Consider the following 13198-nt stretch of genomic DNA (forward strand, 5'->3'; position numbering starts at 1 on the left):
AAAATATATACCACAGTTAATAAATGCACTGTATTTCATGGACCTACAAACTGAAAAGTTATTATCTTCAGATAGTCCAAATTCCATTTCATGTGGAGGTTTCTCCTAGGTAATATATATTTCCAAATTATACCCTATTGCCAAGATAATTCATTTGTCAGACTGCAATCCTAACCCCACTTAACTGGGAGTAAGCGTCATTAAATGCAATTGGACTTTGCTGAAAATCTCTTTGCTGAGTAGACTTAGTTAGGATTTTTGGCACTAAGTCTTGATTACATGTATCTAAGTTAGATGACAACATTGTATCTGTGGTGAAATCTTCCCTTTTTTCCTGCTGCTACCTGAACACACAAATCCAAACGCAGAAAGTTCTTGGGCTGTGGAGGTGGGGTAGCTAAAAAGGCAAGTGGATAAGACAATAGATGAAACAGTGGCAACAAAAGCAACATTGTTCACAAACAGACATTACCATTTTAAAGTTTCTGGTGTCTCGGTGTCTGTTGGGAGATCTTCAGCCCATTAGTCCAGTAATTTTTGATAGCCCATAGGCAGAGAGATGTCTCATTTATGAGCATAACGGCTGGTAGCAGGTGATAGAATAGCAGTATCCTTCTCAAATGCCATTTCCCAATTTTAGACAGGCTCTAAAGTCGTATCCATTTCAAGTTGCTTTCTCCTGAAAAGATACTTTGGTGCTGCTGCCCTAAAAGGCAGTCTATAAGTAACTTAATTTAAAGGGGGGGGGAGTGCTCACTGGAATCAGTCCAGGTACTGCAGCCAGTTTTTACAGATTTTAACATCTGTAGCCAGATAAGATTAGTTATCTACCACTCCAATTGAGTGTTTTGATTACATAATACTATTCCACAATTAATCTAAGTGAAATGGTGCAATTTTAATTTTTGTCGATTTGTTTTAGTTTACTGGAAGTTCTGTCTGATCACTTAAATGCTGAAATTGCAGCTGGAACTATAACTTCAAAGCAAGATGCAATGGATTATATCACCTGGACCTACTTTTTCCGTCGCCTTATCATGAATCCAAGGTGAGCTGTTAAGAAATTGAGCACCAATGAGGTTTAGTGTGCATAGTAGGGAACCTTGAATACCTTGGTTCATATCCCCTCTCGCTTATGGATATGCTGGCCATACCACTATATTTTTATCTAAGTCATTCCTTTGTAAAATGGAAACTTTGTAGACACCCTATAGATTGGTAATAGTATTGTAAATCAATTTGACCATTGTTTACTACAGAAATCATAACTAGACCAACAAAAAGAGTGGGTTCTTTTTTAAAAAAAAAAAAAGTACAGTTTGTGTATTTTCCTTTTTCTGTTTTTGTTTGGTTACATCGCAGCTTTGAAAAAAGAGAAAGAGGGATAGGACAATCCTTTCACCCTCGCTTATCTTCATCCCATCCACATACTTTTTTGCCCACTCCAGCTGTTGAGATCCTCTCATAGAAGCAGACTTTGCTTTATGTATCACTTTCAGAATCAGAGACAGTAGGCCTAAATCAAAATTTACATCCAGGTGTAAAAGCTGTCTATCCGCACTGCTTTTTTTCAGTGGAATAAACCCTGGCACACATTTGATGTAGTATAGATGACGGGTAACCTCTGAGTCCACATTCCATTGCAGGCAGTCTACTGATTCTAAACTCAGAAATGCATTTGGCAGTATATCTGATTCACTACCTATCATTTTGAAGAATATCAGGGCAGGAGAGGGGGTCTGATTCAAAGAAAGTATGGAAATTGAACATTGTCAGAGGCCTGGTCTTACCCAAACACCCTACTGTTCCACAAGTGTGTTGCAAGTCACTTAGTTCCCTCCGGACTAACTCCTGACTGAGTGCTCAACGTTACACATGTTTCTCTGGTGTCTACATATAGTAGCAGCATGTTGACATAAATGCATAGCTTTTGATCCTCACTGGTTGGGAAAGCAGGATTTGCCTGCATACCTCAGGGCCCTTTCCACATATAGGAACCCCCTCTGGACACCTCTCAGGATTCATCTGCTCTAACAGTGGAGTCAAGGTCCTCTTCAAAATGAAGCTTAGGGTTTAGTCATGTTGAATATATTTCAGTACAGGTGCTGTTGTATCTTGATCACCATTGCTGTGGATTTTATTCAAACGGTATGCTTTTTAAATTATTTTTAAAACTGTATTTTTAAATTTTTGTAATCTGCCCTTGGGACATCTTGGTGAAGGGCAGGTAAGAAATAGAATAACAATGGTGGTGATAATTTTGTTGGTTGTAGGGAGTAAGTAATTCCTATATGCATGATGTATAAAGTGCTTTATTATTATTATTATTATTATTATTATATCTTTATTTCGGGGACAACGAAATTACTTGACTGCTCCATAAGAACACTAATTAAACAATATAGTAAAATACAGCAAGGGAGATTAGATGACTTTCAAAGTCCGGGCTTCCCATTCAGGGCCGAGATCGCTCTGGAGAAGAAGCTGTTCTTAAGACGGCTTGTTCTTGTCTTCATCATCCTTCATTTTTATTTTGTTAGTTATATGTAAGTGCCCAGTTTTGCATGTTACCAAGTGAGAATATATAAATAGCTAGTTGATTCCTCCCTCCCTACTTAGAACAGAGCTTTTTCTTCTAATCATGCTAATTGGCAACCAAGCCCACATACATTGGTTCAAAGCCAAGTGCTCTTGTTAGCTTGGTTTGTCAGTTAAGCTGCTCAAATTATAGCTCTCAGCCAGGATCCACAGAACCACTGAGTTTCAAACAAGCTGCTTTCCCTATACCAGTAGAAATTTGTCTTTGAACAAATGACCTTTCCATGCCATGCCACAAACTGCTTCAGAAACTTCCCTCAGTTTCAAAGGCTGTATGGCCAGGCTGTTGTTAGAGAAAAACAAGCTTCCTTGAGCTTTTGGAACTACTTCTGTGGCTCACTTGATCCTGACCATCTTGCATTAATCTTAAATAATTATCATAAAATTAATTACACTTCTTAAGGACTGAATCATTCCATTTTCTTTATTAAAAAACAACAACACACAACTTGGATTTTAATATTCCAGTTCTGTTAAAACCAGTGCAATTCTTCTAGCCGAAATAGTTTGATGATTGGCCTAGAGAGTTAAAGACTCCACCAGAATACCAGAAAGTTATGTTAACCACAGTCTTGAAATACAGCTGGCTAAAAGAGCAGTACCAGAACACTGTCCATCTGCGGAACAAATGTTTTTGAAGCCACTCCTTATCTGTGAATATTTTAATTATATTTATTTCCTAAAATTTATATACACTGCTTGAAGGAGGGGGTGTAGAAAGCTTAAAGTGTTTTACAGAAGATTATAGTGATGATTTTTTTTAAAAGGATAACTCTATTACATTTATTTAGTCCGAATTTATAACCCACTGTCCCTCCCCAAAAGATGGCCAAGAGGACTCACAATAATAAATTGCATGAAAACAACACACTAACATATTGCAGACTGCCATTAAAACCTGTAGTGTAGAAACATAAAACTATCAGCCAAAAACATGAATCAATAAATACAAGTCTTTGCATGTTTCTTGAACGCAAGTAAGGACAGGATTGCCTTATTTCCCTTGGGAGTATTTTCCATAGCTAGGAACAATCCTAAACAAAATCTCCTGGGAGTTTACTTACGAGTAGTAGAGAGATTTAGGATTGCACTAAGCTCCCTTTTTGACAATCAGAGCAGTTCCCATGGCCCTATGTACTAATATATCTGGTCTGGATTTAAATGTTAACATGTTTTATTTTGATATGTTGTTGTGAAGTGTGTTCTTGACAGGGAATCAGTGAAAATATGTATCTGAAAACATTTATCAAAATTTTTAATTCATTGGTACAGAGAAATTTAGTCACACCTGTTTAAATCTGTGCCGTTTAAATTAGCTTAGCCACTACTCTACTCACTTAAATCCCCTTGATTTCAACAAAACAGAGACACAAATAACTTTTCCAGATTTGGGCTCCTGTAGATAATGCTTAAAGGTAAAGGGACCCATGACCGTTAGGTCCAGTCACGGACGACTCTGAGGTTGCGGCGCTCATCTCGCTTTACTGGCCAAGGGAACCATCGTACAGCTTCCGGGTCATGTGGCCAGCATGACTAAGCTGCTTCTGGTGAACCAGAGCAGCACACGGAAACGGCATTTACCTTCCCGTCGGAGCAGTACCTATTTATCTACTTGCACTTTGACGTGCTTTCAAACTGCTAGGTTGACAGGAGCAGGGACCGAGAAACGGGAGCTCACCCCGTCGCGGGGATTCGAACCGCCAACCTTCTGATTGGCAAGCCCTAGCTCTGTGGTTTAGACCACAGCGCCACCCGCGTCCCCTAAATAATCCTTAGGCTATCTTTAAAATGAGCTGCTATCTTTCAGTTCCACCCGAGTGCTTCTTAAACACATATAGCAGGAAAATTAACTGCTGACAGATACTGAAGTAATTTTGACACAATCAATAGCCTATTTAAGAAAAATAGGATTCAAAACCCTGTGGTCTTATTTGTTCGTTCATCTGTTCTGTCTGTGAAAATGCTTTTTCTTAATGCTATTGCCAAAAAAAAAAAAAAAACACACACACACCAAAAAAACCTCTGATGCTAGTGTTGCTAGTTGGCAGCTGGCCTTGTTCAAAGGAATGTTGAATGACTCCTTGCTTGAATAGAGATTATAAATAGACCACAAATTAGTTGGGCAGTGTTGATGAAGGAACCAAATGTCTCACAGTGTGTTGTAGCTGTTGATAATGTTATGAAGAGGAGTAGGTTTCCCCCCAATTTTATTTAGACCATAGCATTTCAAAATGTTTTTGGTTCTACCAAAACCTATTTTGTCTGTTATTAAGAAAAGCAGGCTGTAATGTAATATATTACATGTTCTATTAACAAAAATATTATTAGGTACACCTTCTTCCATCTTTATATTCAACCTATATGGTTGAAATTAAAAAACATGTTTATTTTCCATTCTGCCTTTCTCTTTGAATGGCCTCCAGGCAGCTTTCAATAGCAACAACTACTACTGCAAAAACAACAGCCACACACAGTAAAATACAATACTAATATAATAAACTACTGGAAATTTACCAGTATATAAAAAAGATAAGAAGTAAAGAACAGTAGATTAATTATCTCAAATGCCAGTAAAGTAATAGGAGAAGATGTGAATTTATAAATCAAATGGGCATTTGATTTGGTGTACAAGTTATCTTATAATGAAGTGAAAGGCTCACCATTTATATATAATTCTAAGGCTGCAATTTCCCTATTGAGTATCATGGATTGTATCTAACAAAATTATACTCTGAATAGACCCACTGGAGTTAATGGGTCTAGTCATTTCCATTAATTTCAGTGGAACTATTATGAGTATGACTATTGTTAGATATGACTCAGTGAGATCTACCTCTGGGTAAAGATGAATATGAAGTCTCTGTTAAGTACTGTTAGGTCCTTGTGTCCTCTAGAGGTCCAGGTCTATGCTTGAAATGAAATTTCACCTTGAAGCATTGCTATCAGGTTGCAATGGCTAATTGTAAATGTAGTCTGAAGGTGCAGTCCGTAACCTCTAGAAGTATATAGCAATCTTACACTGAATCTAATGGATCTAAGACATCTCACCCATTTACAACCAGCTGTGTAGTTATTTTGTTTACCGTAGTTATTTAAATCTAGTGGTCATTCACTATTTTGGGCTCCCCCCCCCCCCAGCTATCAATTGTGTCTGCTTTACATTCGTCTCCCATCTTTTTTTCATATGTGGCTGTATTTGGTCCTTCGTCCTTCTAGTTTTCCTTCAGTCATACTTTGAACTAGTTTTTCGTTTCTTGGGATGTTTCCAGTCATTCTATCTTCTACCTAATGAGACAAATAATGCACCTCGCCTCATAGTGAATTACATAGAATTGGAAGGGACCCTGATATGGCTGAAGGATCTTCATAATGATCAGTCTGCAAGATGTGCACCTTAGAAATTACATTAAATTCACAAATGGTTGCAAAATATTAATTTTTAGTAACAGATTCCCCGTCTGAGTTCTTCACAATTAAAGTAGAAAAAAATATTTTAAAAAGTAGGGGGAAAATCACAGTTGGTGAAGAAAAAATATTCTGAGATAATAAAACAAGATGGCTCTATTAATATTTCAGATTGTCAGTGACAAAGATACAGTATTTTTAAGTGTTGATGGCCATTTTAATAATGAATTTGGTTTACTTTGATTGCCATTCCAAAATGATAATGATGGCCATTCAATGTATTACTCAATGACATAAACCTTCTTTCTCTTGCAAATGAGCTTGCTCTCAAGGGAGTGTCTTGGTTTCCTTCCCATTGAACTGCGTTACAACTTGTGGATTAGATCCAGAAAATATGTTGATTGGATCATCTCTCCAGTGTTCCATCCATCAGGGATAGGCTTAGAATAATAGATTTCATCTAAGCCTCATATCCGTGGCATGGGTTTAGTAAATTTCACGTTAAGAAAATAATATCAGTTGCAGCATGTCTCCGTGAACACCTTTTGAGAAGATAACTATTTGTCTATCCTGTGCTTTAAATTAAACTTCCTTTTTCAAAATGGCAAATCTCAACAAATTATTGTGAGCTGAGCTCTTGTGGTTTCCCCCAAGAAATACTTGGATTACAAGCAAGAGTTTTTCTTAAAGTGTTTTTCAGTTGTCCCGCTTTCATTATCTGTGTCATTACTACTACCGTATAATCTGAACATAAAAAACGTGGTGTTTGTAACAAATGACTTCACAGGCCTGACAGTTATAGCACTACCATTTCAAGGCTGATGAAAAATTTCCCAGGCAGATCTTGGATCAGGTTTACATAAAACTCAAACAGGAAGCAATTGCCACCACAATCCACATTAAACTGAAAATGGTCAGTGTAACTTCATCTGCATTTTATGTCCTTGCACGGCTCCCTTTTTCTCAGCTGGTGAAATGCCACACTGGCTTAGATTAGAAAAACAAGTTCATGTTTCTCGTTGAGTTCATTCTAGATATATTCTCAGGTTTAGCAGTAGGAGTTTTAGTTTGTTTGTTTGTTTATATATTGTTTAAAAGGAAATTGGAAAAGTTTCTTCCTTCATTGTTTTGATTGTTTAAATGTTATGTACTTTGTAAATTTTTACGGTACCTAGGGGTTTGTTATTGCTTTTTTCCCAAAGGGCTACTAATGGAAGTTAGCCTGTCTACCCCATGTGCTAGATGCTGTTAGTATAAAACTGCCTTTGACTTTCACACCTCTCAGGGGACGAGTAATTGTTGTGTTCAAACAGCCTGTAATTGTGATCCCGCTGGCTTTCTCAGTACGCTTCTGGCTATTAGAATCATTAAACAACTCAGCACCTGTTAACAGCATTGTAAATATTCAACCTTGCTTGTGTGCAGGTTGAGCAGAATATAGGAGAAGGCTTACAGAGCCCAGCCTCATAAATTAGAGCTGCTGACAAGTCAATTATTGTGAAACTGGGTTTCACTGTGAAATAAATGAAATGGTGCGCTGACAAAAAGGTGGGTTGTCTGTTTGCAGCAGAGGGGAAATAATGACTGGATGATTCAATGCAGTGACCATGAAACTGCACTGTTTTTATTCTTTATCTGTAATTAAATAGTTAGATAATACAGTCACTCAGAAGCGGGGGGCTGATATATAGTGTATTTTGAATGTATGAGCATTCAAACGCCTCTGATTTTCTGTGGTATGCTTTTTAAAGTATTGGATTAATAAAATCTTAACTGAGAAGTACATAATCTCGCTGGTTGGATTCCTATTCTATCTAACAGAATACAAGCATTTTACTTGAGATCTCATGAAAATGACTTTGAAATCCTACCTATACAGCTCAGTCTTGCGCCTGTTTACTCAACACTTAGGCTGACTGCGTTCTGTGGGGCTTACTTTCTCTTGTGTTAAGGATTGGAACCTAAAATTCCTAGAAGTATGGCTATTTTGGATTTCCTTTAGTTGAGTTTTTCTTTTAAAGAAAGGAAGGTATGTTAAGAGCTATGGGTTTTATTTTTAAAAAGTGCCATAGTTTTTGTATTTTTCATGATTTATTTTCCATGGATTGAAGTGCTTTTTAAAAAATAGTTTGTATTCTACAATGCCTTCAACTATTTCACCAACTGCATTCTTGCTAAATTAGCCGTTGTTTAGTGCCATACTGTAGTTGTGAAATGTGTCTAGCATTGGGATTAGAAAAGCAGCCAAACTCTATGAAAACAAAATTAAAGGCTTGGCAAAATTCACTCCTTAAACAAAAGAAAGATTTTCAGCTTTTCCTTATATTGGTAGGATCATGACAAAGCATTTTCATACGCCATTGAATTATCTATAATTCCAGTTTTAGGCTGCAATCCTGTAACCTTTACCTGGATGTAGCCCCACTAAACTTTCCAGAATTTACTTCTGAGTAGAAATGAATAGGCTTGTCCATAAATGTAGCTTTATTTGAATATACAGGTTTAAAAACAATGCTGCAATTAAGATAAATCGTTTTGCAGCAGTAGTTACTAACAGTTACCTTTAAAGCACAAAGGGATATCAAAACAACGGACCCTTGAAACATACATTCTGGGGGGAAATAGAAATATGGATTCAAATAGCAGCAAAACCAGTATTGTGCACCTACTCAAGCTTTAGACTTGTATTCCCTAAAGTTCAGCTCTTCCTGCCACATGACAAGCCTATTTTGAAATGTGGAGAGTTTAAAAAGCAGTTTGCGAAATGACCTGGGGCCTGCTGTTGAAAGGGGAGGAAATTAAAAACCTATTACATATGTTTAATCATTTGGGTGCATCTGATGTAGTTCTTTTGTTCCTGGCTTCTGTGAGTCAGCTACAATTTTATACCCAATTACTTGAGAGTAAGTCCTAATGAACTCTGCAAACTTAAATCTGAGTAAGTATTGTAAAGCATTTTTAGGTTCAACTGAGAGAGATTTAAGCATACCAATCCCATTGAGAATTAAGGTCTTATAGTCTCTTAGTTTTTGGCCAGATCATGCCTTCATTAAATCAGAATGTAGGCTACTGAACATGTGGTTTCATTAAATTTTGTATAACCTTTTTAATTATAAACTTGCGATAGGTGGTCATAATTTTCTTCTACACTCGTTTTATCCTTGTATATTTTATGTGGCCATGATAAGTAGCCATTCACGTGAAATGCAGTTAAGACAACACCCATCTCTAACGCACATTAAGTAACAGCCTTGCTTTTTCTACTCAAAAACATATTTCATAATCTATTGCAATGTAGTGCTCCACTTCCAGGTTTTGTGTGTATGCATGAGTGTCAAACAGTGCATTTCATTAAATAAATAAAGGCCTTCTAGCGATTAATCTAAGCAATAAGCTTCCTCCTTTCTCACCCATTGTCTCATTTGTTCCTCCTTTATTACTGGGAGGATTTTGTTTATGTTTACAATGTGTACTAACTTAGCACCAATGGACCTCTCAGCTAACATTCTGGGATCATGAAATTGCAGGACTATGGCTGCATGAAGTTTTGTAATTTCATGTTCCCAGCATCATACTGATTGGAAGCCCATCTCTGTGGGTTATTTGGACAAGCAAGAATAGTGATCCAAATTGTTTCTTATTTTAGAAAATTAATGAATTGACAGTTCAAAGAATACTTAGATTTTGTGTTCATATGCATGAAAAAGAGAAAGATAATGCACAAGAATTAAGAGCTGAAACATGAAATAAGACTACAACAGTGCTGGGGCACAGTGCTGTTTTATATTAATTGATTTTAAAAATTAAAGCTAATCCATAAAAAATTGGGTGGTTCTGCCATATATTTATAAGAGATTTTCATATTCCACTTCTATTTCTTTATTTGCAAACCACACATTGCTACAGAAGTGATTTGTTAAAGTGACTTATTCACACATTTGTTTACATATTCCATCCTACATAGCGACGTCTCTAGTAAATATACACATTGTATTCAGCTAGCTAATAATGTAATAATGTAAACTAGCTTCTTATGTGATATGCTCAAGAATAATAAGAAAGCACATGAATTTTGCTCTTATTGCTAGGAAAATGGCCTATTTTATGCAGCAGTCCAGAATAAAATATTTGTTTTAGATCTGTTTTTGTTACATGTTTATCTCAATGACTACATTCCTGATTTGTATAACAGTATATACATCAAGAACAACAAGGAAAGAAATCAGAATAATTAGAAATAGTACAAAATTATAACACAGTTTTGTTGGTACATGTACAAAATAATTCAGTGTGTTGTGTAATCTTCAAAGCACTACTGGGGAGAAGATGAGTGGAATTGGGTATCTTCCAGCAGCCAGAAAATAACTATACATATTTGTAATGTTTGGTAGGTCAAACCTGACAACGAAACCTTCATTTTTTAAAATTTAGGGGATTCCAGGTTCAGGTGGGGCTGGAAATGGCTCTTATTGTTGTCATCTTAACTGGCCACATCCCTGCAATCATTTTAAAATCACAGTCAGGCAGACGTAACATTGGATATGGTCATTGATTGCCCCCTATAATCCATGACCATTCTTACTTTAGTCATGTTCTTTGCTAGTGTTACAAGAACCTTATTTGTGTCAGCAATATTTTCAAAGCATCTAACTCTATTACATTTTCATTTACACAGTTACTATAACTTAGATGCCGTCAGCCATGACAACATGAACAAGTTCCTTTCAAACCTTGTGGAGAAATCACTCGTTGATCTGGAATACTCTTACTGCATTAAATTAGGGGAGGTAAGGCTAATTTATACTTCATAAAAAGACTGACAAGAACTGGGCAGCAGTAATATTTATTAGGGATTATCTTTCATCCTGATGTTTGTTGAATTATGAAATACATGTAGGCTGCTGTGCGGCCTCCCGTTGCAGCTACTGAGGTCTTCCAGTTCCTTTGGCATTTGAACCAATAACATGCTGTTAAATGTATTTGTGAACCAGATCTCGCTATTGTGAAGTTTTTAAAACATAACACCTCCATTAGAATACTGCATAAAATGTGCTTACCTCCAGGAAAGCACTAAGCACCTTGAATCATATTTATCTAAAATATATATATTTCCCCATGTGTAACAGGACGACCACAGCATTGAACCTCTGACTCATGGCCGGATTGCGTCATATTATTATTTGAAGCACCCAACTGTCAGGATGTTCAAGGACCGTTTGAAACCCGAATCTAGTGTTGAAGATTTGCTCTCAATTCTGACAGTAAGTTGCTATTTTGTTTGATTAATTATTGGATTAAATAATTCTTAATCCAAATGAAGTAAATTTTTAGCTCATCCAGCACTATAATGAAATGGGACATACAGATGTGAAGACCACTCCCCAGGATATTGACGTACCTATTGCAATCATTGGTGGTGTAGCAAAAACATTTCCTGGGACAGCCTTGTTTTTCTCCTAGTCCTTCCATTTCTTTGTAAACTAGATGAAGTTCTGAAGTACTGGAGCACTGATGATCACCTGTATGTTCTGGTTAAATCATCTGTTATGTTTGTGTCCAACAATGTCACTCCATTGGTGAAAGGGCTCCATCAGGGGAAGACAACTGAGACAATTTTTGACAAATTCCCTTCTTCCTCTCCCCCCACCCACCGTAGAAGCACTCTCCCCTAAATATTTTCTGGAAGGTGAAGAACCCTTCGGATTAGGTTGCTGTAGGGAAAAGGGGGAAATTGCAGTAAGATGTCTGCCTGCCTTTTCCATTTGTAGAGCGATACAATTGACTGAAACCCTTTACATTTACTTTGCAGCAGACAAGAAAATAATATAGATTCTAGATAAATTAGAATAAAAGGTCTTGATCCATTTTAATTTGAGAATCTTTAAAGTAAGATACAGTGATAGTATTGGGACGCGGGCGGCGCTGTTGGTTAAACCATAGAGCCTAGGACTTGCCGATCAGAAGGTCGGCGGTTCGAATCCCCGCGACGGGGTGAGCTCCCGTTGCTTGGTCCCTGCTCCTGCCGACCTAGCAGTTCAAAAGCGCGTCAAGTGTAAGTAGATAAATAGGTACTGCTCTGGCGGGAAGATAAATGCCGTTTCCGTGCACTGCTCTGGTTCACCAGAAGCGGCTTAGTCATGCTGGCCACATGACCCGGAAGCTGTACGCCGGCTCCCTTGGCCAATGGAGCGAGATGAGCGCTGCAACCCCAGAGTTGGTCATGACTGGACCTAATGGTCAGGTGTCCCTTTACCTTTACCTTTACCTTTATCTTTACCTTTACCTTTAAAGTGATAGTACAGGAATGTACAGATGTTGAAAGTAAAGTATTGTTTTCTTGGAGTAATTATCTTGATTACCCTTTTATTCAAAGAAATATTTCACACTGCTGAATATTGTTAGACATCATGTTGTAATGATGGAAATTTCTTTCATGGTTTTAATTTTAAACTATGTCCATGCCAGCTTAATGTATTGTCTGGCAGCCAAAGACAGCTGCTATGAAAGATGGAGCACATGTTATACAGTAGTATAATTTTCTTTTTAAAAAACCAAAAGCCCTGAAACCTATTGGCCAAGATCCAGAGAGCTACTTTGGGCACACCCTCAGTGGAATTTGTGACTCTTATCCCTTTGAACAGCAGAACCCCATTCCATATCACTAACCACTTTTGAAAGGCCCTTCAGTTTCAAAAGAAGTTTCACATGTGTCAGGGATGGAAGTGGGCGAGACATAAAATTCTAGAAATCAAAATCCAAAACTCCTTTGGGTGTGCTCAACTGCTAGCTGTGTGATTCTGTGGATTTGGTCCACTAATGAGACAATCACTATAATTTCAGCTCCCATTCCCCGCATTGTAACTTGTAGGCTTTCTTTTTGCTATCAGAAGTCCACTTGATCTTTAATTGTAGTTCATCTAGATTGTATGGTTTGACTTTTGACGAGTTGGTATGGGAGTTTCTGTCTTGGAAAAGGGCTGAACTAAAATTCATCTTAGTCCCTTGCCCAGTATGCCTGTGTGTGTTCTCCTATGTGTTGGGAAATTCTGAAATGGTGCAGGACAGTCTAGTATTATGTAAAGTATTATGGGTGATATTCAGCTGATTCTCATCATCTGAAGTCTGCACAAGGACTTCACTTGCACAGTGGCGTTTTCCCACCTCTTTGCCCCACCCCGCATGCTCACTCCAAGAT

At 37.4% G+C, this 13198-nt stretch overlaps 1 protein-coding gene across 2 annotated transcripts in view; it reads left to right on the forward strand.

The window, feature by feature from the left end:
* ASCC3 (activating signal cointegrator 1 complex subunit 3) overlaps positions 1-13198 on the forward strand; it is a 199323-nt gene that overhangs the window by 143732 nt on the left and 42393 nt on the right. For both annotated transcript variants that reach the window (XM_083433415.1, XM_083433414.1), the window contains exons 34-36: positions 923-1048; positions 10679-10790; positions 11130-11264. In XM_083433415.1, coding sequence (XP_083289541.1) covers positions 923-1048; positions 10679-10790; positions 11130-11264 — 373 coding nt within the window. The remainder of the gene's footprint in view (positions 1-922; positions 1049-10678; positions 10791-11129; positions 11265-13198) is intronic.

Source organism: Podarcis tiliguerta (genome assembly GCF_965153285.1).
Source record: "Podarcis tiliguerta genome assembly, chromosome: 3".
NCBI classification, from domain to species: domain Eukaryota; kingdom Metazoa; phylum Chordata; class Lepidosauria; order Squamata; family Lacertidae; genus Podarcis; species Podarcis tiliguerta.